At 46.1% G+C, this 18,286-nt stretch overlaps 1 protein-coding gene across 2 annotated transcripts; it reads left to right on the forward strand.

Moving 5' to 3' along the window:
• The first annotated feature begins 605 nt into the window (after positions 1 to 605).
• On the forward strand, positions 606 to 17,750 carry LOC132783291 (C-signal-like). 2 transcript variants are annotated; one of them, XM_067471144.1, is made up of 6 exons: positions 613 to 902; positions 8,093 to 8,144; positions 10,132 to 10,319; positions 14,952 to 15,110; positions 17,205 to 17,315; positions 17,415 to 17,750. In XM_067471144.1, exons 1-6 carry the CDS (start codon positions 759 to 761, stop codon positions 17,526 to 17,528), a joined length of 768 nt encoding a protein of 255 aa, XP_067327245.1. In that variant the 5' UTR covers positions 613 to 758; the 3' UTR covers positions 17,529 to 17,750. The 2 variants fall into 2 exon arrangements, with proteins under 2 accessions (XP_067327246.1, XP_067327245.1); XM_067471145.1 differs by lacking the exon at positions 17,205 to 17,315 and having other exon boundaries at positions 606 to 902.
• The last annotated feature ends 536 nt before the right edge of the window (positions 17,751 to 18,286 follow it).

The following is an 18,286-nucleotide window of genomic DNA, read 5'->3' on the forward strand; positions in this document are numbered from 1 at the left end:
GCCATGAAAGCCTTCGACAATATGATGACCACTGTTTTTGATGGGCAAGCAGATGGCAACATGCTCTGTATTTCGAAAACTTGAGCCGAGAGGGGAATCTGCCAATCAAATATACCCAGGAAAAGGGTATAATGTTTGAAGCCTCCAAAACGTGTGTGGGCCAGTGTAAGAGCAGCTTAGTATCACTAGGTTCTTGTGGGTTTTTTCGGGCTATAGAGCCATGTTCTAGAGGCATTTCTCCTGACGTTTCGCCTGCATCTATGGCAAGCATCCTCAGAGGTAGAGGTCTGTTAGAATTAGGACAATGGGTTTATATATATCTGTGGAATGGCTGGGGTGGGGCAAGGAGCTCTTCCCTGCTGCAGTTAGGTGTGAATGTTCAGCTGATCACCTTCATTAGCATTTGAAGGCCTGCCTGCGCCTGGGAAAATCTGCTGCTGGGAGGTGTTAATCTGTGCCTGTATCTGTGCTTAGTATCACTCAGTCAGATTGACAGCTGAGCTTGAAGGGATTTCCTAGCCCAGCAAACCCGGATATTTTGCGCTTCCATGGCTGCTCTTTGCATAATTTGGCATCTTCCAGGAACGCCCATCCAGTTTGGCTTGAGTTCTGCACTCCTTCCAGGTGTCCCAGCCTCGGGCGGGCAGGTGAGCCGACGAGGCCAAAGGTAAGCACACTTTGCCTCCCTCGGCACCACCGCCGGTCTGTATTTACCAATTCCCTGAGCAAAGTCCAGAGGAGCGAGAGTGGACTGCAGGATGGCTCCGCTGGCTCGCAGCGTGCTGGTGACCGGCTCCAGTCGGGGAATTGGCCTGGAACTGGTCCGGCAGCTTGCAGAGGGGCCAGACCCACCCAGGCACATCTTTGCCACTTGCCGTGACCCCAGAGGACCCAAGGGAAAGGTTGGTTGACCCTTCGGCCGAATGCGGGATGGATGACCGCTTGCCCTCAAATGTGGGTCCTGTTGCAGAGTTTCCTGGAGAATGACTTTCCTTGAAACCGTTCGTTATGTAACATGTGGTTGCTATAAGTCTATTTAGATATTGTCAATCTGGTGATTGACAGATGGTGTAACCTGCTGGGTGAGGTGCATTATGCCTGGAAATGCACAGTAGCCAAGAGAAAGCAATCTTAAAATCAATATTGGCAGATCAATCTCAATGAGACCGTTGTATTTATTAATGACTAGCCGTCCCCTGCCACGCGTTGCTGTGTATATGTGTTTTGTGTGCGTGTATACGTATAAAAGGTAAAGGTAAAGGTAGTCCCCTGACATTAAGTCCAGTCATGTCTGACTCTGGGACTCTGGTGCTCATCTCCATTTCTAAGCCGAAGAGCCAGCGTTGTCCATAGACACCTCCAAGGTCATGTGGCTGGCATGACTGCATGGAGTGCCGTTACCTTCCCGCCGGAGCGGTACCTATTGATCTACTTACATTTGCATGTTCTCGAACTGCTAGGTTGGCAGAAGCTAGGGCTGACAGCGGAAGCTCACGCCGCTCCCCGGAATCGAACCTGCGACCTTTTGATCAACAAGCTCAGCAGCTCAGTGCTTTAACCCACTACGCCACCATACACATATACACATATATGTGTATATATGTGCTATGCTAATCTATATATATATATAAAGGCCTTGTGCGTAATGAGTACCCTAAAAACAGAAGAACCAATGAACGAAATCACACCAAATTTGGCAACAAAACGTCTCACAACACAAGGAGTGACCATCACTCAAAAAATTATGATTTTGTCATTTGGGAGTTGTACTTGCTGGGATTTATAGTTTACTTACAATCAAAGAGCATTCTGAACTCCACCAACGATGGAATTGAACCACACTTGGCACACAGGACTCCCCTGACCAACAGAAAACACTAGAAGGGTTTGGAAGGCATTGACCTTGAGTATGGGAGTTGTAGTTCACCTACATCCAGAGAACACTGTGGACTCAAACAATGATGGATCTGGACCAAACGTGGCACGAATACTCACTATGCCCAAATATAAACACAGATGGAGTTTGTGGGAAATAGACCTTGACATTTGGGAGTTGTAGTTACTGGGATTTATAGTTGACCTACAATCAAGGAGCCTTTGGAACTTCCCACACAGAACCCCTATGACCAACAGAGAACACTGTGTTTTCTTTTTCTTTTCTTTTTTTAATTAATTTTTATACCATTTTCTTTTACAGTGAAAGAGGGAGAACAATTATTGTGATAGAAAGTTGTGAAGTTTAGACAGACCGTGGGGGATAAAATAAAGGGTAAGAGAGGTAGGGAGGGGCCCAGAAGTAGAATAGAAAGGATAAAGGGGAGGTAGGAATGGGTGGAGAATGGGATGGGGGTCAGACGAATGTGTGCATCACTTCCGTTCAGTCCGCAGAGGAGTGATTATCTCGTATTGTTCCTTTTTCCTGTTCCTTGCTGTCCTTGCTGTCCTTGCTCTTCTTACCCATCGACTTTTAAGTGTCCAGTTTGAATTTGCTTTTCAAATATTCTTCCATGTCCTTCCAGCTTATTTGTTTGGTCTTACTGAGTTCATCTATTTGACTCGATAATCTGTCACAAATTCTGAAATCTGTTATTTTCTTTATCCAATCTTCATTAGTTGGGATCTCTTTACTTTTCCATTTCTGGGCTATCAATATTTTGGCTGCTGACGATAAATAAAACAAAAAATTTTCTTCATTTTTCTTCAGACCTAAATCTGTTATGTTCAATAAATAATATTCAGGTTTGAGCTCAAACTTTGTTTTAATAATGTTTTGTGTATGTAAATGAACCGTCGTCCAAAATTTTTTAATCTTCTTGCAATTCCAATACAAATGGAAATAGGTTCCAGCTTCCTTTCCGCACTTCCAGCACTGCGTATTGTTATTTTTACTAAATTTCGCCAATTGTACAGGTGTCAAATGCCATCTATAGAAAACTTTGTGCCAGTTCTCTACTATGCTGCTGGTTCTAGTGTATTTAAGCTTGACCTTCCATACTTGTTCCCATTCGCTTATTAGTATAGAGTGGCCTATATCCCTGGCCCACTTGACCATATTTTCTTTTACTATTTCCGTTTCAGTATTCCACTCTAATAGGTTTCGATACAAGATTCTAACCAGCTTCTTATCCTTTTTCATAATTATATCCCAACACGGAGAACACTGTGTTTTCTGGTGGTCTTTGGTGACCCTTCTGACACTCCCTCGCAACCCCCCCCCCCCCGGCCGGGGTCCCAAACCCCAGGTTGAGAAATGCTGCCTTAAGGCCATCCAGTCCAACTCCCTTCACCAGGGCAAGAAAACATAATCAAAGCCCTCCTGACAAAGGGCCATCCAGCCATTCACACACACATATATGTTTATGATAGATGCAGTATCAAAGATTTGAAAGGGACCCCTAAAGAAAGACGATTATATGTTGCATGTTCCAGAGTGCGCAAACCAGACATCAACACTGGCAAAGAAACAGCAAGAAATACTGTTGACCCACAATCATAATTAAAGACAATACATATATTAGAAACCAACACTTTCTCGTTACTTTATTTCCCAGATCAACAGACTGCGCCACAGCAACACCTGGCAGGGGATGGCTAGTATTCTAATATAATATATTGTATATTCATATTATATTTATATTATAACTAGGCAAGTGATGTTTATATATCTGTGGAATGTCCAGCCCGGGAGAAAGGATTCTTGTCTGTTGGAAGCAGGTGTGAATGTTGCAATTGTCCACCTTGGTTAGCATTGAATGGCCTTGCAGCTTCAAAGCCTGGCTGCTATTGATAGTATGCTAATCAAGCTGGCCAGCTGCAACATTCACACTTGCCTCAAACAGACTTTTAGAACACCTCCCAACAAAGGATTCTGCCAGGCAGGAAACAGCCAGGCTTTGGTGCTGCAAGGCCATTCAGTGCTAATCGAGGTGGCCAATAGAAACACTCTCCCATCCTGGACATTCATTGGCCTGATAGGTGTCTTGTGTCCAAATTTGGTGTCAGTTCGTCTAGTGATTTTTGAGTTATCCTAATCCCAACAACGAACATTACGTTTTTATATATATAGATGTAAGTGTGTGCCCTTAACGGGGTAAAGCGAGACCAGGATACTGCACAATCGACCTTGGATATATCCACTGAGTGGATCTGTGGCTGGTTGTCTTTTCAGGAAATTGCAAATCGTAGAATCCTAGAATCCTAGAGTTGGAAGAGACCTCCTGGGCCATCATCCAGTCCAACCCCATTCTGCCAAGAAGCAGGAATATTGCATTCAAATCACCCCTGACAGATGGCCATCCAGCCTCTAGAATCCTAGAATCCTAGAGTTGGAAGAGACCTCCTGGGCCATCATCCAGTCCAACTCCATTCTGCCAAGAAGCAGGAATATTGCATTCAAATCACCCCTGGCAGATGGCCATCCAGCCTCTAGAATCCTAGAATCCTAGAGTTGGAAGAGACCTCCTGGGCCATCATCCAGTCCAACCCCATTCTGCCAAGAAGCAGGAATATTGCATTCAAATCACCCCTGACAGATGGCCATCCAGCCTCTGTTTCAAAGCCTCCAAAGAAGGAGCCTCCACCACACTCCAGGGCAGGGAGTTCCACTGTTGAACGGCTCTCACAGTCAGGAAGTTCTTCCTCATGTTCAGATGGAATCTCCTCTCTTGTAGTTTGAAGCCATTGTCCCATTGCGTCCTAGTCTCCAGGGAAGCAGAAAACAACCTTGTTCCCTCCTCCCTGTGGCTTCCTCTCACATATTTATATACACGGCTATCAAATCTCAGCCTTCTCTTCTTCAGGCTAAACATGCCCAGCTCCTTAAGCCGCTCCTCATAGGGCTTGTTCTCCAGACTCCTGATCATTTTAGTCGCCTTCCTCTGGACACATTCCAGCTTAGAGCCAATATCTCTCTTGAATTGTGGTGCCCAGAATTGGACACAATGTGATTCCAGGTGTGGTCTAACCAAAGCAGAATAGAGCATGGGGAGCATGACTTCCCTGGATCTAGACACTATGCTCTTATTGATGCAGGTCAAGATCCCACTGGCTTTTTTTGCCGCCACATCACATTCCTGGCTCATGTTTAACTTGTTGTCCACGAGGACTCCAAGATCTTTTCCACATGTCCTGCTCTCGAGCCAGGCCTCATCGTCCCCCATTCTGTCTCTTTGCATTTCGTTTTTCCTGCCAAAGTGGAGTCTCTTGCATTTGTCCCCGTTGAACTTCATTTTGTTAGTTTTGGCCATTCATCTCTTTAATCTGTCAAGATCGTTTTGAATCCTGCTCCTGTCCTCTGGAGTCTTGGCTCTTCCTCCCCATTTGGTGTCATCTGCAAATTGGATGATCCTGCCTTGTAGCCCTTCATCTGAGTCATGAATGAAGATCCTGAGCAGGACTGGGCCCAGGACGGAACCCTGCTTGTGGCACTCCACTTGTCACCTTTTTCCAGGATGAAGAGGAGGAAGCCTTGGGGAGAATCACCCTCTGGGTTCGTCCACTTAACCAATTCCAGATCCACCTCACCGTAGTTTTGCCTCGCCCACATTGGACTAGTTTCCTTGCCAGAAGGTCATGGGGGACATTGTCAAAGAAGGCCTTCCTGAAATCCAGACACGCTCCATCCACGGCATCATTCCCCGCATCTACCCAGCTTGTAACTCTATCGAAAAAATATCATACTTTATGCTGTCTGTTGCAATATTTTTTAATTATTATTTTGTTTGGCAACTGTTTGGACAGGCTCTCTGGTTGCCTAATCCTCCGTCTCAACTCTGACACACAGTATAGCCAACACTGGGAAGATGTCACGACCTGCCTGAACAGTATAGAATGGTGCAAAACCATGGATTGCAGCACGCACACACAATCTGACATTTTGCAGAGACGCGAGAGGAATCTACGCTGCTCAGTCTGTTTCCAAATGGTCATTGACGTGGGTTCATCAAAGTGAGACATCTAAAAAGTAGAGAAAGAATAATACTAGAATACAGAATTGACTTTAGGTCCCCTTCCACACCGCTGTATACATTCCATATATAAAACCCCTTCTGTGCTAAAGCCAGTCCCATAATGACAAAATAACACAAATCCTAGAGGTGTATATTATTATCTTACAAATTGGAGAACGGGAGAAGTTCCAGCAGACTGGAGGAGGGCCAATGTGGTCCCAATCTTCAAGAAGGGAAAAAAGGACGACCCAAACAATGACCAATGTCCGGTCTGCCTCACCTCGATACCAGGCAAGATTCTGGAAAAGATGGTCAAGGAAGTGGTCTCCAAACACTTAGAAAGGAATGCGGTCATCGCTAAGAGTCAACATGGATTCATCAAAAACAAGTCATGCCAGACTCATCTGATCTCTTTTTTCGAGAGAGTTACAAGCTGGGTAGATGCGGGAAATGATGCCGTGGGTGGAGCGTGCCTGGATTTCAGGAAGGCCTTCTTTGACAAGGTCCCCCATGACCTTCTGGCAAGGAAACTAGTCCAATGTGGGCGAGGCAAAACTACGGTGAGGTGGATCTGGAATTGGTTAAATGGACGAACCCAGAGGGCGATTTTCCCCAAGGCTTCCTCCTCTTCATCCTGGAAAGAAGTGACAAGTGGAGTGCCGTAAGAAGGGTTCTGTCCTGGGCCCGGTCCTGATCGGGAACTTTATTAATGGCTTAGATGAAGGGTTAGAAGGTAGGATCATCAAGTTTGCAGACAACACCAAATTGGGAGGGAGAGCCAAGACTCCAGAGGACAGGAGCAGGATTCAAAGGGATCTTGACAGATTAGAGAGATGAATGGCCAAAACTAACAAAATGAAGTTCAACAGGGACAAATGCAAGAGACTCCACTTTGGCAGGAAAAACGAAATGCAAAGGTACAAAATGGGGGACAATGCCTGGCTTGAGAGCAGGACGTGTGAAAAAGATCTTGGAGTCCTCATGGACAACAAGTTAAACATGAGCCAACAATGTGATGTGGCAGCAAAAAAAGCCAATGGGATTTTGGCCTGCATCAAGAGGAGCCTAGTGTCTAGATCCAGGGAAGTCATCCTCCACATGCTCTATTCTGCTTTGGTTAGATCACACCTGGAATATTGTGTCCAATTCTAGGCACCACAATTCAAGAGAGATATTGACAAGCTGGAATGTGTCCGGAGGAGGGCGACTAAAATGATCAAGGGTCTGGAGGACAAGCCCTATGAGGAGCGGCTTAAGGAGCTGGGCATGTTTAGCCTGAAGAAGAGAAGGATGAGAGGGGATATGATAGCCATCTATAAATACGTGAGAGGAAGCCACAGGGAGGAGGAGGGAGCAAGCTTCCTTTCTGCTTCCCTGGAGACTAGGACGCAATTGAACAATGGCTTCAAACTACAAGAGAGGAGATTCCATCTGAACATGAGGAAGAACTGTGAGAGCCGTTCAGCAGGGGAACTCTCTGCCCCAGAGTGTGGTGGAGGCTCCTTCTTTGGAGGCTTTGAAGCAGAGGCTGGATGGCCATCTATCAGGTGTGATTTGGATGCAATATTCCTGCTTCTTGGCAGAATGGGGTTGGACTGGATGATGGCCCAGGAGGGCTCTTCCAACTCTAGGATTCTATGTGAGAGCTGTTCAGCAGCGGAACTCTCTGTCCCGGAGGGAGTGTGGTGGAGGCTCCTTCTTTGGAAGCTTTGAAGCAGAGGCTGGATGGCCATCTGTCAGGGGTGATTTGAATGTGATATTCCTGCTTCTTGGCAGAATGGGGTTGGACTGGATGATGGCCCAGGACGTCTCTTCCTACTCTTTGATTCTAGGATTCTATGAAATCATATATATGAGAAAGGTTTTCATGAGGTATGCTGTGTCCCCATACATTTAGTTATTACAATGTATGTACGTGTCAGCATTTCCTATAAGGTGTTGGTTTAACCTCGGGTTTGCTAGTAAGACTGCATGACTGTGTCGTGAAATGATGCATTTCTGAAAAGTGTGTCACCACAACATGGAATATTTCAAAGCTACTGCACCACACTGGCTCTTGACTAAGCAAATAGATAATAATACCCCAAAACTGCCTTTTGATCCATTTCTTTTTGTCACAACTCTCTTTCTGTCTCCAATTCCAGGCTCTGCATCAACTGGCTGAAAAGCATTCCAACGTTCACGTGGTTCAGCTAGGTCTGGGATTTATCTCTTCTTATATTGCCTTCTGTCTGCATATCTGTCTGTTTATTTAAATCAGTAGTTCCCAAACCTTTTTTGACCAGGGACCACTCGACCGGGGACCACTCTCCAACATTATTATTATTATTATTATTATTATTATTATTATTATTATTATAACTTTATTTGTACCCCGCTAGCATCTCCCGAAGGACTCAATGCGGCTTACAAAGGCCAAGGCCTCAACACAACAACATAACAATACACAACCTAAAGCAAATTAAAAACAGTTAAAGCAATATTAAACAACAAGCAATAAACAATACAACAGGACACAATCAAACTGGGCCGGGCCTGAGCAATGGGTACAGGATTAAAAGTGCTGATGTGACAGGTGATATGCAAGGATTATGGGGCAATGTGCAGTGTGCAGTAAACTTAATTCTAATAAAGTGCTTCTGGGACTTGTTATTGGAGTTTTCCTATTCGGGGAAGGCACATCGGAACAGCCAGGTCTTCAAGTTCTTTCTGAAGACTGCCAACGAAGGGGCCTGTCTAAGATCTTTGGGGAGGGTGTTCCAGAGTCGGGGGGCCACCATGGAAAAGGTCCTGTCTCGCGTCCCCACCAAACACACTTGCGACACAGGCGGGATCACGAGCAGGGCCTCCGCAGATGAACGAAGTGAACATGTGGGTTTGTAAACGGAGATGCGGTCATGCAGGTAGGCAGGTCCCAAACCGTTTAGGGCTTTGTAGGTAAGCACCTGCACCAGGCATGTAGCCGGGGGGGGGGGGGGGTGGGTGGGCTCGGGGGGCTTCAGCCCCCCCCCCCGAAATTCTCATGGTGGTTCGCGAAAAGGCCTTACTGGTGTATTATTTAAACTGTTATGTTTATTCATATCTTGATCTGATCACCATACTCAATATATCCCATATGCATGAGGGTATTCGGGTAATGATACAAAAGGTTTGCTAGGCTAGACCGGCGTCTTTCACTCAGACTCAGCCCCCCCCCCCCAAAACTCAGCCCCCCCAAACCCCCCCGCCCGAAATTTTTTAGCCCCCCCCCCCCCGAAATGAAATCCTGGCTATGGGCCTGACCTGCATCTTAAATTGGGCTTGGAAAATAAACGGCAGCCAGTGGAGCTCCTTGAACAGAAGAGTTGACCTCTCTCTGTAAGGCGCCCCAGTTAACATCCTGGCTGCCGGCCGTTGGACCAGTTGGAATTTCCGAGCCGTTTTCAAGGGCAGCCCCATGTAGAGCGCATTACAATAGTCCAACCTGGAGGTGACCAAGGCATGGACCACCCTGGCCAGATCTGCCTTTACGAGGTATGGTCGCAGTTGGCACAAGTCTCAATTGTTCAAAAGCCCTCCCGGCCACCGCCGACGCCTGAGCCTCAAGCGTATGCGATGAGTCCAGGAGGACACCCAGACTGCGGACCTGTGACTTCAGGGGGAGTGCAACCTTGTCCAGCACAGGTTGCCACCCTATACCCCGGTCTGGCTTACGATCGACCAGGAGGACCTCTGTCTTGTCGGGATTGATCTTCAGCTTGTTCCTCCTCATCCAGGCAGCCACAGCGGCCAGGCATTCGTCCAGCACCCGAGGGGCTTCCTTGGAGTTAGGTGGGAAGGAGTAGTAGAGTTGCGTGTCATCTGCGTAGAGGTGGCACCTAGCTCCAAAACTCCGGATGACCTCACCCAGCGGTTTCATGTAGATGTTAAAGAGCATGGGAGACAGAATGGACCCTTGTGGGACCCCACAGGTCAAAGGCCAGGGGTCCGAGCAGGTTGAGAAACACTGCTATAGAATCATCGGAGTTGTAGCTTTACAAAGCCTTTAGCCTCCCCTGCCAAAGAGTGCTGGTGGCTCACCACATTGTAAATCTCCGTTTTCCTTAGCATTGTGCCATGGCAGGTAAAGTGGTGTCAAAGTACCTTAATTCTACAGCGTCTACATGTTCCGTTGGCCTCACTTTCTCTCATTTCTGCATGGAAGAGGTGGAGAGCCAGTCCAGCGTGGAAGCGGCTGTCTCGGAGGTGGAATCCTACCTGAAGGGCCAGGGCCTGAATCTGCTCATCAACAATGCCGGAGTCAACTCCTACGCCACATTGCAAACCGTGGAACGGCAAGAGATGCTCTCTGCCTTCAACACGAATGTTGTGGGGGCGATTTTTGTGGTTAAGGTAAGTGCCAAAGTTATTTTAAAAAGGAAAACAAAGTTATTGTTGCTATTACGTGGTTGCTCTATTGCTTGTTTGATGTTTACTCATTAACAATGCATGTAAAGCAGGCATGTGCAAACTTGGGCCCTCCCTCCAGGTGTTTTGGACTTCAACTCCCACAATTCCCTCGTACTTTACATCAGGCATGTGCAAACTTGGGCCCTCCCTCCAGGTGTTTTGGACTTCAACTCCCACAATTCCTAACAGCCTACTGGCTGTTAGGAATTGTGGGAGTTGAAGTCCAAAACACCTGGAGGGAGGGCCCAAGTTTGCACATGCCTGATGTAAAGTACGAGGGTTGGATGAAAAGTAATGCCTCCACCTTCGTAACTCCTCAACAGATGGCAGTACTGGTCTGCAGCAGGTACTGGCTTGTTCAGTAGACTCTCCTCTACAGTTCCATTTTGCAGGAAGCCTTAGCATTGAATGGTTGTGTTGTGAAAGTGCAAAGTATGGAGCCCTGAACAGACCGTCAGTCAATGTGACTTAAGCAACGGATGCAGCAGGTACTGGATTGTTCAGCAGACTCTCCTCTACAATTCCATTTTGGCAGGAAGCCTTAGCATTAAACGGTTGTGTTGTGAAAGTGCAAAGTATGGAGCCCTGCACATACTGTCGGTCAATGTGACTTAAGCAACGTGTGCAGCAGGTACTGACTTGTTCAGCAGACTCTCCTCTACAGTTCCGTTTTGCAGGAAGCCTTAGCATTGAATGGTTGTGTTGTTAAAGTGCAAAGTATGGAACCCTGTGCAGACGGTCAGTCAATGCGACTTATGCGGCAGGTACTGGCTTGTTCAGCAGACTCCCCTCTACAGTTCCATTTTGCCAGGAAGCCTTAGCATTGAATGGTTGTGTTGTTAAAATGCGAAATATGGAACCCTGTGCAGACAGTCAATGCGACTTAAGCAACGTGCAGTCATTGAATTCTTGACAGCAGAAGGTGTCACCTTACCATCTTTAAACTGTCTCACCCAAGGACACACAGTACTCACATCAACACAATCACCATAAACAGTTTGCATTCTCTAATGCATCTCCTTTGGGGTGACATCTTCTTCTGTCAAGAATTCAATGACTGCACGTTGCTTAAGTCGCATTGATCGACCGTCTGCACAGAGCTCCATAATTCGCACTTTAACAACACAACCATTAAATGCTAAGGCTTTCCACTAAAATGGAACTGTACAGGAGAGTCTACTGAACAAGCCAGTGCCTGTTGCATAGCAGTACAACCATCTATTGAGTTACAAAGGTGAAGGCATTACACAACCGTTCAATGCTAAGGCTTCCTGCCAAAATGGAACTGTAGAGGAGAGTCTACCGAACAAGCCAGTACCTGCCGCATATCAATACTGCCATCTGTTGTGGAGTTATAAAGCTGAAGGCATTACAAAACCATTCAATGCTAAGGCTTCCGGCCAAAATGGAACTGTAGAGGAGAGTCTACCGAACAAGCCAGTACCTGCCGCATATCAATACTGCCATCTGTTGTGGAGTTATAAAGCTGAAGGCATTACACAACCGTTCAATGCTAAGGCTTCCGGCCAAAATGGAACTGTAGAGGAGAGTCTATTGAACAAGCCAGTACCTGCCACATACCAGTACTGCCATCTGTTGAGGAGTTACAAAGGTGGAGGCATTACTTGTCATTCAACCCTCACAACAAAGCTTATATGCAGTACTGAACTAAAGCTCAGAGGAATGCTCCTAAAAGAACAAAAGTAACTAGAAGGTATTATTTGTTACAGCAGGGAAATGACCCAATTCCAATTTGTTGCATTGCCTTTGAAATGTAGCTTTAAAGCCTAAATAAATAACATTCTATAAGCAACAATGTCATTGTAACTTGTTTGAAGCTCTGTGTATGAATATCCTTGGCTCCTTCCGCATTGACATATAATCCAGATTATCAAAGCAGAATAATCCATATTATTTCATTCGAATTGGATGGTATGAGTCCACACTATTTTTATTTATTTTATTTATTTCCTGTATTGATAGTTTACTGGAAGGGTTTGGTGGGCATTGACCTTGAGTCTGGGAGTTGTAGTTCACCTACATCCAGAGAGCACTGTGAACTCAAACAGTGATGGATATAGATACTTGGCATAGATACTCAATATGACCGAATGTGAACACAGGTGGAGTTTGAGAAAATAGACCTTGAGTTGTAGTTGGGATTTATAGTTTACTTCCAATTAAAGAACATTCTGAACTCCACCAGTGATGGAATTGAACCAAATTTGGCACACAGAATTCCCATGACCAATGGAAAATACTGGAAGGGTTTGGTGAGCACTGACCTTGAGTTTTGGAGTCCAGAGAGCACGTGGACTCAAACAACAATGGATCTGGTCCAAACTTGGCAAAAATACTCAATCTGCCCAAATGCAAACACTCATGGAGTTTAGGGAAAATAGACCTTGGCATTTGGGAATTGTAGTTTCTGGGATTTATAGTTTACCTACAACCAAAGAGTATTCTGAACCCCACCAAAGATAGAATTGAGCCAAACTTGGCACACAGAACTCCCATGACCAACAGAAAATACTGAAAGGGTTTGGCATTGACCTTGAGTTCTGGAGTTGTAGTTCACCTCCATCCAGAGAGCACTGTGTACTCAAGTAATGATGGATCTGGACCAAACTTGGCACAAATACTCAATATGCCCAAATGTGAACACTGGTGGAGTTTGGGGGAAAAGAGGCCTTGCATATGGGAGTTGTAGTTGCTGGGATTTATAGTTCATGTACAATTAAAGAGCATTCTGAACTCCACCAACGATAGAATTGGGCCAAACTTCTTGCACAGAACCCCCATGACCAACAGAAAATCCTGTGTTTCCTGATTGTCTTTGGTGACCCCTCAGACACCGCCTTGTGACCCCCCCCCCCCCCCAGGGATCCTGACACCCATGTTGGGAAACACTGGTCAGGCCCGTAGCCAGGATTTCGTTTCGGGGGGGGGGGGGCTGAATTTTTTTCGGGGGGGTTGGGGGGCTGAGTCTGAGTGAAAGAGGGTCTAGCCTAGCAAACCTTTTGTATCGTTACCCCAATACCCCCTCCATGCATATGGGATATATTGAGTATGGCGATCAGATCATGAGATAAATAAACATAACAGTTTAAATAATGCACCAGTACGGCCTTTTTGCAAACCACCATGAGAATTTGGGGGGGGGGGGCTGAAGCCCCCGAGCCCCCCCCCCCCCGGCTACATGCCTGACACTGGTATAGGACTTTATAGGCCAAAACCAGCACTTTGAAATCAGCTCGGAAGTGGACCAGCAGGCAGTGGAGATGGCACAATAAGGGGATGGTATGCTCCCTGTATGTCGCTCCAGTTAGTAATCTGGCTGCAGCCCATTGGACAAGTTGGAGTTTCCAAACAGTCTTCAAAGGCAGCCCCACGTAGAGTACATTGCAGTAATCTATTCGGGATGTAGAAAGAGCATGGACCACCGTGGCCAAGTCAGACTTCCCAAGGTACGGGCGCAGCTGGCACACTAGCTTTAACTGTACAAAAACTCCCTTGGCCAACGCCGAAACCTGGGGTTCCAGGCTCAGTGATGAGTCCAGGATCATTCCCAAGCTGCGAACCTGCGTCTTCAGGGGGAGTGCGACCCCTTCCAACACAGGCTACCATAGAATCCAGCTCAAAGCAGATATTCTGGATGTTATATGGCAGTGTAGAAGGTCCCTCCGAGGAAAACAAAGGCTAATCTGCTTTAAATAAATCAGTGGTTCTCAACCTGGGGGTCGGGACCCCGAGGGGGGTCATGAGGGAGTGTCAGAGGGGTCACCAAAGACCATCAGAAAGCACAGTATTTTCTGTTGGTCATGGGGGTTTTGTGTGGGAAGTCTATCATTGGTGAGGTTCAGAATATTCTTTGATTGTAGGTGAACTATACATCCCAGCAACTACAACTCCCAAATGTCAAGGTCTATTTTCCCCAAACTCTACTTGTGTTCACATTTGGGCATATTGAGTATTTGTGCCTAGTTTGGCCCAGATCCATCATTGTTTGAGTCCACAGTGCTCTCTGGGTGTAAGTGAACTACAACTCCAAAACTCAAGGTCAGTGCCCACCAAACCTTTCCAGTATTTTCTCTTGTTCATGGAAGTTACGTGTGCCAAGTTTGGTTCAGTTCCATCATTGGTGGAGTCCAGAATGCTCTTTGATTGTAGGTGAACTATAAATCCCAACAACTACAACTTCCAAATGACAAAATCAATCCCTTTCCCCACCCCCCACCCCCAACCCCATCAGTATTCAAGTTTTTGGCATATTGGGTATTTGAACCAAATTTGGTCCAGTGAATGAAAATACATCCTGCATATCAGATATTCATATGACAATACATAACAGCTGCAAAATTAATGTTATGAAGTAGCAATGGAAATAATGTTATGGTTGGGGGTCACCACAACATGAGGAACTGTATTAAGGGGTTGCGGAATTAGGAAGGTTGAGAACCACTGAAATAAATCCTGCCAACTAAACCCTATGTTGGGATCATCCATTGGGCTAAGCAGTGAGTCTGAATGTTCTCAATTCTCAGCGTTCCGATTTCTGTGTGGCTTCCTTTTCAGGAATTCCTGCCTCTGCTCAAGAGGGCAGCGGATGAGGCCGGAGCCGAGGACATGAGCTGCAGCAGGGCCGCCGTCATCAATATCACCTCCAAACTGGGTTCCATTGAACGAGGGTTTGAGGTTTTCCATGACCCAATGTACCCATACCGTGCAAGCAAGGTCAGTCTTTTCAGGGGGTCAGATTTCTTGCGTTTTGAGTCCAACTTTTTCAACGTACCCCTAGGGGGGTCACGAAGGGGATGTCAGAAGGATTGACAAAGACCATCAGAAAACACAGTATTTCCTGTTGGCTATGGGGGTTCTGTGTGGGAAGTTTGACCCAATTCTATCACTGATGGAGTTCAGAATGCTCTTTGATTGTAGGTGAACTACAGATCCCAGCAACTACAACTCCCAAGTGCCAAGCTCTATTTTCCCCAAACTCCACCTGTGTTCATATTTGGACATATTGAGTATCCATGCAAAGTTTGGTTCAGATCCATCATTGTTTGAGTCCACAGCGGTCTCTGGATGTAGGTGAACTACAACTCCAAAATTCAAGGTCAAAGCCCACCAAACACTTCCAGTATATTTGTTGGTCATGGGAGTTCGCTGAGCTATGAATCCCATCAACTACAACTCCCAAATGTCAAGGTCTATTCCACTCAAACTCCACCAGTGTTCGCTTTTGGGCATATTGAGGATTTGTGCCAAGTTTGGTCCAGATCCATCATTGTTTCAGTCCACAGTGCTCACTGGATGTAGGTGAACTAGAACTCCAAAATTCAAGGTCAAAGCCCACCAAACACTTCCAGTATATTCTGTTGGTCATGGGAGTTTGGTGAGCTAAGTTTGGTTCAGTTCCATAATTGATGAAGCTCAGAATATTCTTCAATTGTAGGTGAACTATGAATCCTATCAACTACAACTCCCAAATGTCAAGGTCTATTTCACCCAAACTCCACCAGTGTTCGCATTTGGTCATATTGAGGATTTGTGCCAAGTTTGGTCCAGATCCATCATAGTTGTATTATTTTGGGCTTGGCCTCATGTTAGCCACACCAAGTCCCATTTGGGGAGATGGTAGCGGGTTATAAATAAAGTGTGTTGTTGTTGTTGTTGTTGTTGTTGTTGTTTGAGTCCACAGTGCTCTCTGGATGCAGGTGAACTTCAACTCCAAAACTCAAGGTCAATGCCCATCAAACCCTTCCAGTATTTTCTGTTGGTCATGGGAATTCTGTGTACCAAGTTTGGTTAGTTCAATCGTTGGTGGAATTCAGAATGCTCTTTGATTGCAGGTGAACTATAAATTCCAGCAACTATAACTCCCAAATGACAAAACCAATCCGCCCCCACCCCCCGCAACCCCACCAGTGTTAAAATCTGGGTTTATTGGGTATTTGTGCCAATGAAAATTCATCCTGCATGTCAGATGTTTACATTATGATTCACAACAGTAGCAAAATTAGCAGTTGTGAACGCCCTTCCTGGGGACATTAGATCAGCCCCCTCCCTCTTAACATTTCGGAAGAGAGTCAAGACTTGGTTGTTTGAACAAGCGTTTGAAAATGTAAGGTAAATGACATGAAATTGGAACGACTGGATGACGAGATGGGACAATGTTTTGATTAGGAGACGTAATTGATGTATGTTTTTAATACTATAGTTGTGGTTTTATATTATGTGTTAATGCTTTTAAATGTTTTATGGTGTATTGAGCATCGAATCGTTGCCTCTGTAAACCACCCTGAGTCACCTGAGGGTTGAAAAGGGCGGTATACAAATACAGTAAATATAAATAAATAATAAATAAACATGAGGAACTGCATTAAGGGGTTGTGGCATTTGGAAGGTTGAGAACCACTGCTCTAGTGTGATGAGGTCCATAGTCCAAACCACTTTGCCATGCAGATTCACAAGTGAAGATTTATTTATTTATTTGTCGTGTCAGGAGCAACTTGAGAAACTGCAAGTTGCTTCTGGTGTGAGAGAATTGGCCACCTGCAAGGACGTTGCCTAGGGGACGTTGCCCGGATGTTTTGATGTTTTATCATCCTTGTGGGAGGCTTCTCTCATGTCCCCTTTGCATGAGGAGCTGGAGCTGATAGAGGGAGCTCACCCGGGATTCGAACCTGTGACCTGTCGGTCTTCAGTCCTGCCGGCAAAGGGATTTAACCCACTGCGCCACTGGGGGCTCCACAAGTGAAGATGGGTGCTGCCCGGAGAAATATGAGGAGCAGCCCTCCTGAATGGGTCTCTTTGTTGGTCTTGTAGGTTGCTTTGAACATGGTCACGGCATGCCTGGCCAGGGAACTGAAAGCAGACGGGATCTTGTGCACGGTGATCCATCCAGGCTGGGTGAAAACAGACATGGGGACAGACAAGGTAGTGTACAGGGGAGGGGGGGGGGAGACTATGATGATGAGGAAGAGTCTTGCCAGTCCTGGGCCATTTGCACAGTCGGACTCCCTTCTTCTCTTCCAGGCACCCCTCGCTGTGCAAGACTGCGTGCAAGGCATGCTCGGAGTGCTGGCCTCTTTGTCCTCCTCCTCCTCGGGAGCCTTTCTGGACTGGGAAGGGAAGAGTCTCCCTTGGTGAGGGACCGGACGTCCCATCGGAACCTGCCTGCCTTTCCAGAACAAACCACGGAACGATTTTCGATTTAGAAAGACCTTTGCTACTGAGATATCCAGCATCCCCATTGTTTGCACTTGTATAGCAAAAATGAACCCCCTTTTTTTTGGAGAAATGTGAATGTCTCATTAACTGTGTATTTTAAACCAATAAATAGGGTATTGTCGAAGGCTTTCATGGCCGGAATCACTGGGTTGTTGTAGGTTTTCCGGGCTATATGGCCATGTTCTAGAAGCATTCTCTCCTGACGTTTCGCCTGCATCTAGGGCAAGCATCCTCAGAGGTAGTGAGGTCTGTTGGAAGTAGGGAAATGGGTTTATATGTCTGTGGAATGACCAGGGTGGGACAAAGAACTCTTGTTTGTTGGAGCTAGGTGTGAATGTTTCAACTGACCACCTTGTATTGTCGAAGGCTTTCATGGCTGGAATCACTGGGTTGTTGTAGGTTTTTCCGGGCTATATGGCCATGTTCTGGAGGCATTTTCTCCTGACGTTTCACCTGCATCTATGGCAAGCATCCTCAGAGGTAGTGAGGTCTGTTGGAAGTAGGAAAATAGGCACTTCCAAGCCATTAAATGCTAATCAAGGTGGTCAGTTGAAACGAAAAACGGGAAAACCCCCGGAGGAAAACTCACCAAACTTGGCGTACACATTCCTCATACCCCAAGGTATGACCAACAATCATCACAATTCCAATACACATCACAACAAACTCACAATTTT

The sequence above is a fragment of the Anolis sagrei genome, chromosome 8 (assembly GCF_037176765.1).
Source record: "Anolis sagrei isolate rAnoSag1 chromosome 8, rAnoSag1.mat, whole genome shotgun sequence".
Lineage (NCBI taxonomy): Eukaryota > Metazoa > Chordata > Lepidosauria > Squamata > Dactyloidae > Anolis > Anolis sagrei.